The sequence below is a fragment of the Triturus cristatus genome, chromosome 8 (assembly GCF_964204655.1).
Source record: "Triturus cristatus chromosome 8, aTriCri1.1, whole genome shotgun sequence".
Lineage (NCBI taxonomy): Eukaryota > Metazoa > Chordata > Amphibia > Caudata > Salamandridae > Triturus > Triturus cristatus.
This window is the reverse complement of record NC_140591.1, coordinates 106,660,194-106,677,210: the sequence shown is the minus strand read 5'-3', so window position 1 is coordinate 106,677,210 and position 17,017 is coordinate 106,660,194. Positions and strand designations below refer to the sequence as shown.

Sequence of the window (17,017 nt, the reverse complement as noted above, 5' to 3'; positions counted from 1 at the left end):
CAGAGGAAGGACCTGTTGAAGTGTGACCATGTGAAAATGGTCTGATTGTATGTAAAGGTTTAGGGGTCTGAGGTCCAGGATGGGTCTTCTTTGGAATGAGAAAGTGCAGGGATTAAACTCCCATGTTTTGCGGATGAGGGGAACTGGTTCTATTGCATGTTTTTGTAGAAGGGAAAGCACTTCTTTCTTTAGCCGTGATAAATGTTCTGTGGACATTGGGCGCTGTCTGGGTGGTATGTTTGAGGGAGTAGAGGTGAGTTCTAGACAATAACCGGTTTGAATGATTTGTCTCACCCACCTGTCGGTAGTGATGTTGCTACAGACAGGTAGGAATTGTAGCAGTCTTCCTCTGACCGGAGTGGAATGGTCCGGGGGGAGTGGAGGGAAGTCACTGGGTAGGGGTGGGGGCGGAGCGAGTATTGTTAGTTCTGCCTTTGTTATTATTGCCTCTGTAGCCTCCTCTATGATAACCTCTGGTAAAGGTTGTATGGGTGGGACTTTTGTAGGAAATGGAGGGGTTGTCAGAGGAATACCCTCTAGAGGTGCCTTTATAAGATGTCTGCCACATCTAGAGCACAACGAATGGAGGTATTAGTTGTAAGTTTACCCTCCTGAATGAGGTCATTGGCTTCTGTCTTGTGTGTTTGCAATACGCCATATGTTGGCTGCTTGTGATGCTGTCCTTTTGCCAGAGGCGTCCAATAATTTTGACTCCTTATCAGGAGGTGGAGCATCACCTGATGTTTGGGAGTTAGCCCTTTTTCTGGCGTTGGCGACCACTAAGGAATCCAATGGGATCTGACCTTTGATATAAAGAGGGTCAGCTGGGGCAGATTTATATTTCTTTTCTATTCTGGGGTTAATAACCCTAGTCCTTACAGGATCTTTGAACACCTCAGGTGCGTGTTTAATTACACCCTTTAACATAGGGAAAACGGAAGTGGATCTTTAAGATGTGTCAAATGTGTCCATTAGAAAATCTTCTTCTACAGGGTCTGTGTGGAGATTTACCCCGTGGTATTGTGCAGCCCAGTGTATGAGTGTGTGAACCCCATAGTGTCTTCTGGAGGGGAACGTCTAGAAGGATATATATCTTCCAGTGGGACATCTGGTGTGCCATAGTTGTCCCATGGGTCCCCTGGGGAAACAGGATGACTGGGTTCTAAAGGCTCATTGTTTCCTCCGTCCTCTTTGTCCTCAGAGGTATCATCATCATCGTCCTGTGGTGGAGGAGATGGTGAGGGAAGTGGAGATGGGGTAGGAGAGTGGTGTGGAGGGGGAGGATGAGGTGGAGAACGAACTCTGAGAGGAGATGTGGCAATGTCTCGCTTCTTTGGTGGTAATGGAGCCGGTACAGGCGTGTCCATTTTCCTTTTCCTGGAGCGGAGTATGAGTTGACCTCTTTTTGGGTCTCTTAGAAGAGTTTTTTGGTTTGGGTCAGGTAGGAAAAGCTCTTCTTGTGGAGGTTGTTGCTTTGGTGATGATTTTTTTGGTTCCGCATGTTTACGTGGCACCGGTTCGGGAGCTTGTTTATGTTCCTTAGGCTTGGAATCGTGAGGTTTCTTTGTTTCTGAAGGAGTCTTTGAACCCGATTGTTTGTTTGACTCCGAGGATTTTTTCGGTTCCGAAGATTGAGTGTCTGTGCACTTCGGAAGCATTTTTTGGGTCGATTTTCGATGGTTTTTTCGGTGTGGAGGGTTCGGTGCCGAATGCACCGATGTGGCACTAGTCGTCAGCACGGAGGGGGATGGCAGTTTCTTTTTGAGTGCCGGGCACGGCGTTTCGGCATGGACGACAGGCTGACTCGATCCAGAGTGGCCTGAAGGCTTATTTGTCAACTTCTTTGCCGGGCCTGAAGGCGGGGCGTGGGAAGTTTTATCCCGGTGTGCACCTATGCCCGAAGGTGAAGGTGTTACCGAAGCCTTTTTCGGGGTGGGTGGGGGTAGGGGGTCGACGTCAGTAATCACGACCCGCTGCCCTTGGAGTGATGTCTTCGATGTCGGAGTCGTCGGCTTCCGAAGCGCTGATGACGCCTTCTTCGACCCACTCCTGCTCTGGTACATCAATGCCCTCTTGGAAGATGTCATCCGGAATGGATGTTGATGATCGTGCCATGTTTCTTCGAGCTCGACAATCCTGGATCGTTTTCCTGGAGCGGAAAGAGGCGCAAGCTGGACAGTCTTTGGCCTCGTGCTCCGGCGACAGGCAGAGGTTACACACCATGTAGATCTGTGTGTGGAAATTTGGATCCACATTGAGGACACTTATTAAAAGGATTCCTTTCCATGAGCCAGGTCTAATGGCGTAGGTAGGCCCGAGGGCCTTCGTCGATGGCCGGAATCGACGGTTTCGATTTTGTAGAGATGTGCATTGAATGTGGAACGCGATTGAGACAATACCGGAGAAAGGGTAAAGGATTGCACGTCGAAAATTAGATCGGTAGCGGCACCGAACTGGAGCGCGATGAACACATCCGAGCCCGATGGTGGAAAAAAACAATCTGACGATGGAGTCGATGCCCATGCGCACTATTGTCCAAAGGAGAAGCCACCTATCCCGTGACTTCCAAAGAGTTTCCAGGACAACAGCAAAGTGCAAACATCCGGGCCCAACACCAGATGGCGATCTATGCATAAGTGAGTGATCTACAGCTCATTTGCCTCTAACACATAATATATATATATATATATATATATATATATATATATATATATATAGAGAGAGAGAGAGAGAAAGAGCGACAAACAGATTAGTGATATGTATATGAAGTATCGAATAGTTTCTTACCCGTCGGTGTAGTTTTGCAGCTTGAAGATCTTTCTGGATTCACTATGCTGTGCATTATTCCGCGATCTGGTGGTTGGGTCCGGATTCGTAGTCTTTCTTTTGTTTTTTTGTAGCCCAGGTGGGCGTCGACGTCCCACCATTTGGTGTACCTCTCGTGACGTCGGCGTGCTTCCTGCGGAAGTCCCACCTTTGGGGCGCCATCTTCGGGTTCTTTTTTCCCTTCCTCTCTCTTTTTTTTTTAACCCTAGGCGTTAAGTAATTTCCTTATATATATCCTTTCAGTATTATCTTGTTATTTCAGTCTTTGTCCTTCCTCCCTTTTTCTCCTGCCTCATCTTCCTGGCGGAGGTGGGTGGGTTCGCTAGTAAATCTAGAAAGATCTTCAAGCTGCAAAACTACACCGACAGGTAAACTATTCGTTTTGCAGCGTGAATCTTTCTGGATTCACTATGCTGTGCATAGATTTTGAAGCGGTTTGTTATCTCTGTGGCGGCTGGGTGGAAGATGAGCGTTGGTCGTTGAATATATGTTGGAGCACCTTCTGTCCTACTTGTGCTTCCTTGTCCATCTGTATATCCACGCAGTAGTGCTTGGTGAACGTGTGCACCGAAGCCCATGTTGCCGCCAGGCATATGTCTTGAATGGGTGTATTTGCCAGAAAGGCAAGTGTTGCTCCCTTCTTCCGTGTGGAGTGGGCCCATGGCCCCTCGGATAGTTCTTGCCCCGCCTGTTTGTGGCAGAATTGTATTGTTAGTGCAATCCATCGTGCGATGGTGCTTTTTGTCACTGGTCTACCCAGGAAGCTCGTTGTGAAGGACAAATAAAACTGCTTGGTTTTCCTGTGTTCTTTGGTCCTCTCAATGTAGTGCATCACCGCCCTTCTAGCGTCTAGAGTGTGCAGTGCCCTCTCTGCGCTTGTTGCTGGGTTCTGAAAGAAACTTGGTATTTGAATTGTTTGATTTATATGGAATGCTGACACCACCTTTGGCATGAAGTGTGGGTCCGTTCTCATTACGACTCTGTCCTTGTGTATCTGGATGCAGGGCTCTTGCAGGGTTAGCGCTTGCAGCTCGCTTACTCTGCGCAGTGAGGTTATTGCCACCAGAAAAGCTATTTTCATTGTTAGCATTTGAAGGGAGGCCTTGTGAATGGGCTCAAAGGGCGCCTTCATAAGTTCCGTCAGGACTATGTTGAGGTTCCATGCTGGAGGCCGCATCCTTTTTGGTGGCGCTATTCTTTTTGCTCCTTCCAGGAATCTCTTTACTACCCGCGACGTAAAGAAGCTTCCTCCTGTCTCACCTTGTGTGTAAGCTACGATCGCCGCTAGGTGGACCCTCAGCGAGGATGAGCATAGTTTCGCCTTTAGAAGGTGTGTGAGGTATCTAAGCACCGTTGATTCCCTTGTCAATTTATTTTGCAGTTTATTTTTGCTGCACCACATTGTGAACCTTTTCCACTTTTCCCCATAACATTTTCGTGTTGTTGGTCTCCTTGCCTCCCGCAGCACTCGCATAGTGCTTTGAGGTAGTTTAAGGTGTGCGAACTCTATGTCTTCAGGAGCCAAGCTGCCAGTCCGAGGCTCTCTGGCTCTGGGTGTAGAACCTCTCCGTTCTGCATGGAGAGCAAGTCCTTTATTTTTGCGAATTTGTGTGGTGGTCCCTGTGCCATCTCCACTATTTGTGAGTACCATGTCTGTCTTGCCCACTGTGGTGCCACCAGGATCATTGTCATGTTGCTGGTCTTGCACTTGTTGAGTACCCTGTGTATCAGTGGTATTGGTGGAAAAGCGTATGCAAATGTCCTTGACCAACTTATCCATAGGGCATTCCCCTGGGATTGTTTTTCTGGTTGTCTGGATGCGAAGTTTCGGCATTTTGCATTCAGGTGTGTTGCAAACAGGTCTATTGTCGGTGTACCCCACCTTTTGAATAGCCTTTGCGTTTCCTGTCCATTGAGCTCTCACTCGTGGGATGCCGAGGTCTGCCTGCTGAGCCAATCGGCTTCCACATTGTCCTTCCCTGGTAGGTGTATCGCCAGCAGGTCTATTTTGGGTGGGATGGCCCATCTCCAAATCTCTTGTGCCAGAGTGGAAAGGGGAAACGATTGTGTTCCTCCCTGCTTGTTGTTGTAGAACATTGTGGTAGTATTGTCCGTCTCTATCAACACTTTTTGGTTGTATAGCTGCCTCTGTAAGGCCTTCAGGGCTAGCAGTACGGTCTTCAATTCTAGGTAGTTGATGTGTCTGACCGCATCTGCTGGAGTCCACAGACCCCTCACTCTGAGCTTGTTCATGTGCGCTCCCCATCGTATCTGGGAAGCGTCTGTGGTGATGGTCACAGTTGGGCTTGGTGGTGTCAAGGGCTTACCTATAGTTATGTTCTCCCTGTTCCTCCATGCTATCTCCTCTTGCACTGCGTGCGTAACAACCACTAGATCCTCCCAACTTCCGCTTGCCTGTGACCATTGCTGTTGCAGCCATTCCTGGAACGGTCTCATGTGAAGCCATACATTGGGGACTAGGTGGATGCATGACGCCATAATCCCCATGATCTTGCTCGCTGTTCTCACTGTCAGAGCTTGCCCCTTCTGGTAGAGGCGCGTCTCCTTCAGTAGAGCTATTGTTCTCTTCTCGCTGGGCATCACCGATCTGTCTCTGGTGTTGATCTGTGCCCCCAGGAATATCTTCACCTGCTCTGGGTTCATTGATGATTTCCCCCAGTGTATTGAGAACCCCAGGTTCATTAGCGTCTTTGTGACACGCTGTGCGTGTTCATGCATTTTTCTTGCGAACTTGCTTTTATTAGCCAGTCGTCGAGGTAAGGATACACATGAATCCCTTCCCTCCACAGGTACGCTGCTACCGCTGCAAGGCATTTTGTGAAAACCCTTGGTGCGGACTTCAGCCCGAATGCCAGGGTTGTGAATTGGTAGTGATCCTTGTTGATTGTGAACCTTAACAGTTTTTTGTGCTGCCTGTTCATTGGGATGTGCAGGTAGGCGTCCTTGAGATCCACTGTGGACATGAAGTCCCCGTCTCTCATCTGTGGGAGTAGTTCTTGTAGGGACGTCATTTTGAATTTTTGCGTCCTTACGTACTTGTTTAGGAACCGTAGATCCAGGATGGGTCTTAGTGTTTCGTCCACCTTTGGTACCAGGAAGTAGTTTGAGTAGTTTGAGTACACTCCTTTGTTCCTCTCCTTGAAAGGTACTGGTTCTATGGCCTCCTTTTGGAGCAGCTGTAGTGCTTCCTCTGCGAGTTGTGCTAGCTCCTGTCTCGAGTGTTCCCTTCTTTTTGGATTTCTGTTTGGAGGGCTCCTTTCCAACTCTATGCAGTATCCGCACTGAATGATGTTGAGTATCCATTTGTCTGTAGTAATTTTTTGCCATTCCCGGAGGAAAAGCCTCAGTCTTCCGCCTACTGGTGTTGCATGCTCGTGGGCGTTTGGTTTGTGTACCCCCTCCATTTTGTTCCTTTTGTGCTCCACCCTCGGAGGAATATTGTGGGTGAGCCATCTTCTTCGTGCAAAGTCACTTTGAGGTGGGTTGGTCCCCCCCTTTTTGTCCTTGTCCGCTCCCCCTACCGCAAAAGGACTGGCCTCTAGGCTGGTACTGCCAGTTTTGTTTCTGCTGCCCCTGTTGGCCGTGGCTCTCGCCTTGCTGCAAACTTTGGTGAGACGTTCCTGGCTGGTTACCTCCCCTTCCGAAAGGTCTCCGAGTCAGGGTACCTCTTCGCATCCCCCTGAATTGCAGGGCCCCCATGACCCTGCCGTCTCATTCTCTTTCTTGAGTTGGGTGAGCTTCTCATCCACCGGTGCCCCGAACAGTGTCTCTCCGTTGAAAGGGGTATTCAGTATATTATTCTGGACCTCTTGTTTGAATCCTGAAATTCTGAGCCAGGCCTGCCTCCTTTCAGTGATTCCTATCGCCATCAGTCTGCTTGAAGTCTCTGCCCCGAGGCATGAGTTAGCTATATTCTTCCCCTCTTCCACTAGATTGGAAGCCCTCTGTTGGTATTGTTCGGGAAGATGTTTGATTAGGTCCCCCATCTCGTCCCAATGTTGGTACTGGTGCCTGTTCAGTAGCGCATTTGAGTTCGCCATGCGCCAGTGCATTGCGGCGTTCCTCTCTATTTTCCTTCCAGTGAGGTCCATCCTTCTGCTCTCCTTGTCAGGAGGTGGCCCCGAGGTCGCCGGGACACTGGCCCTTTTTCTGGCCGTGGATGCAATAATCAGCAGTGACGGATCCCTTGATATATGGCGGGTCCTGTGATGAGTGTTTGTATTTCTTTTCTGTTCTGGGCATGATGGATCGGCATGTTGCTGGGTCCTTGAACGCCTCTTTCCCTTGGTTCATCACACTTTGGAGCATGGGGAGGAACTGGCTCCTAGTTTGGATGGGTAGCAGTGTTTCGAGTAGAAAATCTGCCTTCGGTTTCTCTTCCTCTAGTTTCACGCCAAAAGCTGCAGCCGCGCTTTTGACGACCATGTTGTACGCCCCAATATCATCTGGCGGCGAAGGCCTCGAAGGATATGTCTCTACGGGCTCTTCTGGGTTTTCGGCGTCGAGGGCCTGCTATTCCAGCTCTTGCGTCGTCGACGGTGCCGAGCCGTAGATCGACTGCTCCTCCTCCTCCTCTTCTTCTTCTTCTCCCTCATAATAGAGATCTTCTTCCCCTTCTTCGGGAGCTTTCGACTGCTCTTCGGCGTCGAACTCTTCCTGCTCCTAGACTTCGACGAGAACCGTCGCCGGTTTAGCTGGGATTGTGAATCTCTTCATCTTTTCATCGAACTCCTTCTTCCTCTGAAGGATGCTCTCCATCTCCGCCTCGAGCCTTCTCTTCTTCTTCTCCATTTCGGAGGCATGATCGGCGTCGAGCGCTGGTCTTTTTGACGGAGCTTGCGTCGACGCGGCCTTGACTTTTTAAGTCGAACGCCCCACCTCGTGGGCCTGTTTCGACGAACCTTGTTTTTCGCCGGCCTTCGGCACCTGGGAGTCCTTCTCGAAGGATCCGCTGGGCCTTTCGTCCTTGGATCCACTCGCGGTCGTCGAAATTTTCGGCACCGGTGTTCCTTTCGAGGACTTTGACTCTGTTTTTTTCGAGTCAGTGTCTGGTTTTCGGGGCCCTTTCGGGGTTTTTGTGCTCGACGTCTCTCCTACCTTGTCAGACGTTTTCTTATCGGTCTCTGCGACCGTGAAGTCATCAGGTCCCTCGGCGATGTTGTCTTCATCGTCGGTGGAGAGGCCCAGGTCGTACAGAGACGGGGCCTTACCCTTGCCTTCCATGTTGAAGTTGGCTCTTCTCTGCCTTTCTCTCACCCGTAGGGTCCTCGGCGTGAAGGCGGCGCAGGCGTTGCAGTCTTGCTTTCGTAGTCGATAGGCAGGCAAAGGTTGCAGACCGGATGTTGGTCCTTCTGCGCGTATTTGTGGTGGCAGTTACGGCAGAATTTAAACGGTGTTTTGTCCATTCCTGCGCTCAGAGTCCCTGAGTGCGCATTCTCCGTTGGACGTCGAAGATTTCGATGTTCTCTTCCTTCTTCATCGTCCCGGCTCTATGTTCTTCCTCTCTGTAGTCTTCGCTTAACTTCCCTTCGATGAAACTCATGCTCTTCTTCTTTCTTCGTTCAAACTCTGGAGCTTCTCGTTGACGATCCAGACCCAACAGCGGAAAAAAGAATCTGAAGATGGCGCCCCAAAGGTGGGACTTCCGCAGGAAGCACGCCGACGTCACGAGAGGTACACCAAATGGTGGGACGTCGACGCCCACCTGGGCTACAAAAAAACAACAAAAAAAAAACAAAACAAAGACTACGAATCCGGACCCAACCAACAGATGACCCAACCACCAGATCACGGAATAATGCACAGCATAGTGAATCCAGAAAGATTCACGCTGCAAAACTTCCTTTGTATTTCACTACATTCTACAGTGCTGTGGATGCCACACCAAGCACTGTGCTTTGAAATGTAATCCGATGCCTAATATTTTCCCTAAATATCTAGAGAGGATTTTTCTGTCATGTAAAATGCTGCCTTTGCACCAATGGATTTCAGCGAAGTATCCTTTGAGAGAACAACAGACCCACAAACAAACTAATAAATAGCTTGAAGAAAGTACAGAAAGAGGCCACTGGTTCCCATTTATTTGTTATCCACTTCCTCCCATGCCTAATGAAGGAAACCTTTTTATGCTTAGCAAGCTGTTCAAATCTGCAGCAGTAGACCATGAAGCACTATCCACATCAGGGTTATTCTGTTGTCTTTGAACATAGAAACAAACCCTGGTTAGACCACAATGCTATGTTATCAGACTCTCACATTCCCTTCTGGGCCAGTAATTAGAATATAATGGCAGTCAGGCCTTCCATTGGGTACATATACCCCTCTCGTGCTTCACCCTTCAGGGCGAACAACGTTCACACTGTCCTGGAAAGATACAATAATTATTTTTCACCTGTCTATACCCATACTGTCTGATCTTAATTCCCTTTCAATTGCTAGTTTTAGAAACATGCTCTGTTCATCTTTTGTGCAGGTAAGCGTTAATACAAAAAAATAAAGATATCATAAGAGACCGAAAGTGTGAAAGAAAGAGTGATGAGAGAAAGTGCAAAGATAAATGCTCTCACCCAGCTGCAAAATGTGAAGGTGCTAGGAGGCCAGGGCTAAGTCCTGCTGCGGCAGCCATGGCAGCAAGACTTGTGTTTGCAGGCAGCTGTGTGGCTGCCAGTCCCTGCAGTGCGTTGGTAGTTGCTGTATGCAGTCCGGATGCCGTCACCACTACTTGACTAGAACCAAGATGAGACGTCAACGGGGCAGAGGTGGTATGTGTTGTGCTGGTCTCTGTGGCACTGGATGCCTCTGTGGTGGAGGCAGATGCAGAAGGAGACGGAGTGAGTGATGGCGATGTCAGGACTGAGCAAACCGAAGGGGCTGTGGAAATCACAGTTGCAGTGTTGCTGGAGGCTGTACCTGTGGTGCCTATAAAAAGCAGTTCAGTTAGCTATACGAATTAACGCATAAGGTGGCTGATTTGAAATCGTAAGAGACCCCTTCCATTGAAACATTAAGCCTATAGAGAGCATACAAAGAAATACCAGCACAGGATGATGAACGAACAAACTAAGACATATCCTGTGAAAAAGATTGGTGTTGTTATCAGTCAGCAGGTTGTCTTGTAATGCTAAAAATACTTTAGAGATAACTGGATTTGTCCAAATACACACACAAGGACTACTAGCCATTCAGACAAGTGTCTGCTCTCTTTATTTTCAATCACAGAGAAGGAATCAAGAGTTAATAGAAGCAATCCTACTTAAACGTTTTAAGTCTGCCTCTATTCTACCTCCAGGGGAAGAGAGAAGATAGATGAGACATAAGGCAGTGCGCTTCTAGAAATTATGTAATTTAGTAAGCACCTGTTTAGCGATGGCTCCCAATTTAGTACTCAATTGATCTTGTTGCTTCGCTGCCCCCCCGCCCCCCTTGCCACATGCCAATGCCCTGATGGGCATTCTGCCAAGCAGCATTAAAATGCTGTCTACCCATGTATTTCCAGGTTCTGTAAGTTCCTTTCTTCTAGTCTTGGTTCAGTGCACTAACTCAAGCGCCCTAGCAACATGTCAGAGGTCACACACAGCCTTCGCTAGAATCATGTCTTGATATTGATGTTTAGGCTCCTCGCTTACATATTCTAAGTCAGTACTGGCACTCTTAATCCTCTTGATAGGCTTCTGTGATCCTTTTCTATACTACAAGTATTTAACTCTCTATCCTCTTATGTGCTTCATACCTCTCAGGCACAGGCATGAGCTCTCTTCTTGGCTCTATACAGTTGTATGCTAGAGATCCCACCACTGTGTTTCTAGAACACGCATACTTGCATTCACACTTTCCTCCACCTTTCTGTGCATCCTAACTTAAATGAAGGGACAGGGAATAATCAACAGGCAACATACACCTTTTCATGGGCACATCCGCTCTACTGCGTACAACATAGGAAAGATCCTACAAATCATTACCAAAACGTTCCACTGTTTACAGTAGCATAACCTGCAGATTCTCAACTTATTCTGCATCTTCAATGTCATGCTGAAGAACGAAAGAAGCAGTTAACATTGGTAACAATGTCTCAGTGTACAGTCCCTTAGGAACTTTCACTCCAGATCTTCAAATAAATCAAAAACGTTTACACGCTAGGATGCCAAAGACATATTGAAAGATTCATCACTATTGCCAAAATCACCCAAGTGAGTGTGCCTCCGTTACCCTGGTTGCGTCAGACAAGGTCTTCCTTCAGTCCTTCAAAATAATGCCAACTAGTAAAACACAGGTGTAGGAAGCTGGTTCTGTATACACTAAACCAAAATGAGATATAGTGTTCACAGAGTCCAGTGGAACCCCAAAGGGAGGCTGAGGTAAAAGTGGATAGCACTTTACTCTCCATGTGTGGTAGTGGACGAGCAGTAAGGCTGTATCAGAGGGTAGTGTTAAGCATTTGTGGTACACACTCAATCAGCAAATGATGTCACACACTGAAAGACTGAACTCAGAACAATTTTGTTAGTCATTTTATTTCTAGAACCAAGCCAAGCCTAGCACAGGTAAGTGCAGAGGTCGCAGGTGACGTTGGGGAGTCCTGAAGAGGTCAACCCACGGTGGACTCGGACTCTGGAGCGCTGGGGGACCTAGTTGGAACCGGTAAGCCACTCAAACTCAGGCCGTAGGCGATGGGTACAATGGTGGTTCCAGGCGTCGGGTTTCTTTGTCCTCAGCAGGCTCAGAGTCTTTCTTGGGAGTTTCTTTTGAACAGAGCTGCTGTTAACAGGAGATCCGGTCTTTGTTGAAGGCAGCAAGTCCTCCCTGGGTTCCGGAGGTCGCTGACTGCAGGACAGAACGACTTCTGGCGCAGGATCTCTGGAAACTGCAGACGGGCCGGTAGGGCTGGGGCCAAGTCAGTTGCTCTCTGCAGTCTCCTCTGCTGGGCGTCTTCCTTTGTCCTTCGTAGGTTGCGGAAATCTGTCTTCTTCGTTCAGGGCTGCCCCTTAAATACTGTACTTAGGGGGCATTTTCGGGGTCTACCTTACCTGACCTTAGGGTGACTACACCCTTGGTGTGCTCACCCCACGTGGGGGAGTGAGCACAATCTCTAATCCTGATTGGAGAGTCCCTGCTATCTGCAAGCTGGCGGGCACTGAAGAGTGGGTTTCACCTCGCCTCCCCCAACTGAGGGGTGGAGTTGGCAGAGGTGGGCACACCTTCTGGGCTGGCAAATATTTCCCACCTGTCTTCCCGCCGAAAAGGAGGGGAGGCAGGAAGGGGGCCTGCTACTGATAGCAGGAGAGCTGGGGATCGCAAGGCCTTTGAAGCTCCCCTGCCACAGATGGCTCTTCCTGGCCTGGGGAAGGTGTGAACACCTCCGTCCAGGAAAGGCTTTGTTTCTGGGCTCAGGGAGCGAAGGCTCCAACCCCAGGGGTCCAGAAACATGTCTTGTGGTGGCAGGCGTTGTGTACCAGTCAGGGAACACACCAGAGGCTGGTCGTTTTTCAGGGGGACTCTCTAAGATGCCCTCTGAGTGCATTTTTCATTAAACCCCACACTGGCATCAGTGTGGGTTTAATGTGCTAAGAAGTTTAATACCAAACTTCCCAGTTTCAGTAAAGGCATTATGGTGCTGTGGAGTTCGTAATGACAAACTGCCAGCACCATATACTCTTAAAGGCAATACTGCACTTACAATGTCTACAAATTGGCTTAGACACTGTAGGGGTACAGGGCTCATGCACCTGTACCCTCACTACTGGTATAGTGCACCCAGCTAGAGGGGTGGGTGGGCACCCAGCAGTGGGTTGTAGGCATGGCACACAGGGGTATGTGCCATGTCGACTCTTCGCTTTGTTCTGTACAAAACACGCAGCCTGCAAAGGCTGTGTGTGTGTAAAGGTACAGGGCCTCTAAGGGTGGCACAATAAGTGCTTGGTCTTCTGGTCACAGTGCCCTTGGTACCCATGGTACCTTTTACAAGGGACTGATATGTTGCCAGAGAGGAGCCAATTGGGGGAACAAGCTACAGTTTTGGGAAAGACCACTGGCCCTGGGAATCTGATTGGCAGGGACCCAGAGCACATCAAGTCAAAGTGCACCAGTAGTCTGGCAAAATGTGTGGGGGGGGGGGGGGGTTATTACTGAAACAGAAACCCAGCTTCCTACAACAAGACTTTGAGCAGTATACTTGCAGAGCCTATAAGAAGCATAGTAAGATGGTGTAACCTTTTCTCTTGGATACATTTTGCTTGCTGATTGATTGTGGCTTGAAAGAATCCGATATTAGGTCCCTTGCAACTTAGTATTGAGAGACCTAAACTATTAACACAAATGAATAAACGTGAACAAAATATTTTGCTGCAGACCGAAATAAAAATACGCAGTAATGCAGTGGAAAAATCAATAGTGTGCAGAGGAACACATTGTAGCCCTTCATGTTTCCTATACCAGTTCTGCCCCTGGTGAAAATAGCAGAAACAAATCCACACACACCAGGTAGTAAAGTTTACACAAAAACTACTCCCTCTGGAACAGTCTGCCTTGCTATTAGCTTCCCATTTCGAAGCCCTACTTAACTTAGTATTGATTTTTATCTCAAGTCGTTTTAGTGCTAATTTGTCTGTGTTGTACCTCATTTCTCACGGAGATGGGTGGGTTACATGTGAATCCAGGAAATTTTGTATCCGTCGAACTACCTCGACAACCATTTATTTTTCCTGCTTAAACCTTTTGTGGATTCATAGGCTGTGCACTGATTTTGTAACAGTATCCCTGTTTATTTTTGAAGGTTGAGTTGAAATGAGCTTGAACTTGCAAACAAATGCCACCAGTTGGAGAGGTAAGCTGGGATGCCTGGGGATGCTGGGACATTGTCGGTTAGGCCACCCAAGGCCGTGGGATGTCGGGTGCAGGGGTGTCTTTAGTCATTGGGTTTTTCTTACTGGCTCCGGTCGCGGTGATCCTCCAGAAAGGAGCTGCAGGCGTCGGCTGGAGACTTGAGGCAGGTCAAGGTTAACTAGATCCCAGGTCAGGATCGCCGAAGAGACCTCCTCGTGATGTTGGGCCTCTCGAACTCGGGTCGTCGGGTGCAGACTCGTGGATTTGGCTAGAGTCTGTTGGTGAGCAAGTCCAGTGCTCACGAAAGACAAAGTCTTGGTTTGGGAAGGCAGAGCAGGTTCTCCGGGTTCTTGCTGCAGGGCACACCGAGGTTTGGCTGGAGCAGGTTCGAGGTTGTAACAGGCCGGTAGGGCTGGGGCCAAGTCAGTTGGTGTCCTCCTCCTCTTCTTTCAGCATGGCTTCTTTGCTCCTTCTTCTCTATTCTTGTCTGAGGAGGCAAGGTTTGGGGTGCCCCTAAATACTACACTTATGGGTGTTACAGGTAGGTACGGGTCAGGACCAATGGGTCCCATCCTGGGGGTGGGTACAGCCCCTTATTATGCCACCCTCCTGGGGGATGGGGTCATAAGCCTCACTCTGGTTGGCTGGGTCCCCCATCTGCAAAATGGCAGGGACTGAGAGTTGTGCTTCACAATGCCTCCCCCACCTGAGGGGTGGGATTGGTAAAGGTGGGCACACCTCTCCTCCTAACTTGTTTTTTCTGCCGATTCTCCTGCCCACAGTGGGGGTCAGAACCAGTGGGGGCCAGTTGCTGGGGAGCAGCAAATGGCTTGGGTAGCTCACAAAGGCAGCAAGCCTTTGAAGCTTCCACTTTGTTGATCCTGTCCATCCTGGGGGAGGAGGCTTGGCACCTCGTCCCAGGATGTGCAGTATTTAGGACCCCAAGAGCGGCAGGCTCTCGACCCTGGGGTCCAGAAATATGTCTGGTGGTGACAGCTGGCGAGCAGCCACTCAACCAGAACACTAGTCTTAGGTCGTGTTTTAGGGGGTATCACCAAGATGCCCTGTGGGTGCATTTTTCATGAAATCCCACACTGGCATTAATTTGGGTTTAATGTGCTAAGAAGTTTTATACCAAACTTCCCATTTTTCAGTAAGGCCATTATGGGGCTGTGGAGTTAGTAATGACAAACTCCCAGCACCATATACTCTTTATGGCATTACTTCACTTACAATGTCTAAGAATTGACTTCGGGCCAGATGCACCAACAATCCATTTTGAGATTTCCTAATTGCGAATTCTTGGGAATCGCAATTAGAAAATCGCAAATTGGAATGCAATAAAGTGTGTTTAATACTTTCTGCGATTTCTAGGGGATCGCAAATGACCTACCTCATGAATATTAATGAGGTAGGTTGCAAATTGCGACCCCCTAGGAATCGCAAAAATCCCGAGGATGGTGGCCTGCTGGGGTCAGCAGACCACCATGTCCGTGATTGCTTTTAAATAAAGCAATCTTTTTTTTGTAAAGCAGGTCGTTTTCCTGAAAGGTAAACAGGATGCTTTACAAACGAGAACATGATAACCTTTCCTTTCATTTTCAAAGAGCAGGCAGTGGTCCGTGGGACCACTGCCTGCTCTTAGAAAATGCATTTACAGACATTTACAAAGGGAAAGAGGTCCCCTGGGGATCCTTTCCCATTTGCGAATTGGTTACCACCTACTTGAAGTAGGGGGTAAAATGTGACCGAAATGCGGTCGAAAAACATTCATGGATACCGATGCAATTCGATGTTAGGAAGGGACGCCCTAAACATGCCCCTTCCTAATAGCAAATCGCAAACCCATTTTGCGATTCGGTAACAGGTTACCGAATGGCAAAATAGGGTTAGCTGCATCAGAAAGGCATTGTTTTGCGTTTGCAAACGGGCGATTCTGTGAATCGACCGATTGCAAAGGCAAAAAGTTCTTGATGCATATGGTCCTTAGACACTGTAGGGGTACAGGGCTCATGCACATGTAGCCTCACCACTGGTATAGTGCACCCAGCTAGAGGTGTGACTGATCTATACTAGGGATGTGGGTTGTTGACATGGCACACAGGGATGTGTGCCATGTCGCCCCTTCACTTTGTTCTGCACCAAAACACGCAGCCTGCAAAGGCAGTGTGTGAGTGTAAAGGTACAGGGCCTCTAAGGGTGGCACAATCAGTGCTGCAGCCCTTAGAGGCCGTCCCTGGTCACTGTGCCCTGGGTACCTGTGGTACCATTTACCAGGGACTGACCTGTGGCTAGAGTGCGCCAATTGGGTCTGGTCTTCAATGCAGTTTTTGGAAAAGAACCTAGGCCCTGGGTACCTGATTGGCAGAAGCCCAGGGCACACTCAGTCAAAGTACATCAGCAGTTCAGCAAAAAGTAGGAGCAACCATGCAGAAAGAGGGCACTTTCTCACACTTGTGTATAAGGATGAGGCAGAAACCTCTAGTTAGTGAACAAAACTTTCCTGACAGGAAGCCTGAATGCGGTACTGACTGCCAACTCTCATTGCTAGATTCGGGACCCTTAGGTTGGGGAAGACTTGCTGAACTTGCCAGGACACCACACTGCATCCTACTTTGAGGAAGAGAGCTGAATGATTTCTCAGGAGGGACACTGGAGGTGTCCTTGCACAAAGACGACGCTGAACAGAAGAAACAGAGGCTGCGAGGAACTAAGGGAAGGCAGAAACAAAGACATGGGTTTGGCATTTAACACACACTTAACCCAGTTTAAGCAACACAGGACATTGGTAACAGGTTAACTCTTGTGAAGGCACTAGTTACTTTTTGTTGCAATACAAGACAGTTCAACACTTTAAAAGAATTTTCTGAGACAACCCACCATTCAGTATTATGGAGAAAGACGAAGTGTTAAGTTTTAAGGTAAGTAAACTGTTTTGGGGTTGGAGTTTCGGAGTGTAGAACCAAGGTTCACCACGGTTCAGATTTGCACTCAAGGTGCACCACCAGCGGCACTACGGCGGCAGGGTGCCAATGAGGCACCTCAGTTAGGAGCTGCTCATGGGCAGGTCATTACGTCTCGGGAGCCAAACTCCTAGGGCTCTCTACCCAGGGATCCAGAAACCTGTCTGGTGGTGGCAGATGGCTGGGAGCCAGTCAGGAACCACACCAGAGCTGGTCTTTTTTTCAGGGGGCATCTCTAAGATGCCCTCTGTGTGCACATTTCATTAAATCCAACACTGACATCAGTGGGGGTATACTGTGATGGGAAATTTGATAGCAAACTTCCCAGACTTCAGTAAAGCCATCGTAAAGCTGTGGAGTTCATGTTGACAAACTCCCAGCCCATGTAC

The 17,017-nt window shown here is 48.7% G+C and overlaps 1 protein-coding gene across 8 annotated transcripts in view; it reads right to left on the bottom strand.

The window, feature by feature from the left end:
* POU2F1 (POU class 2 homeobox 1) overlaps positions 1–17,017 on the bottom strand; it is a 668,152-nt gene that overhangs the window by 47,799 nt on the left and 603,336 nt on the right. For all 8 annotated transcript variants that reach the window (XM_085621115.1, XM_085621114.1, XM_085621116.1 and 5 more), the window contains one exon: positions 9,414–9,765. In XM_085621115.1, the coding sequence (XP_085477241.1) occupies positions 9,414–9,765 (352 nt within the window). The remainder of the gene's footprint in view (positions 1–9,413; positions 9,766–17,017) is intronic.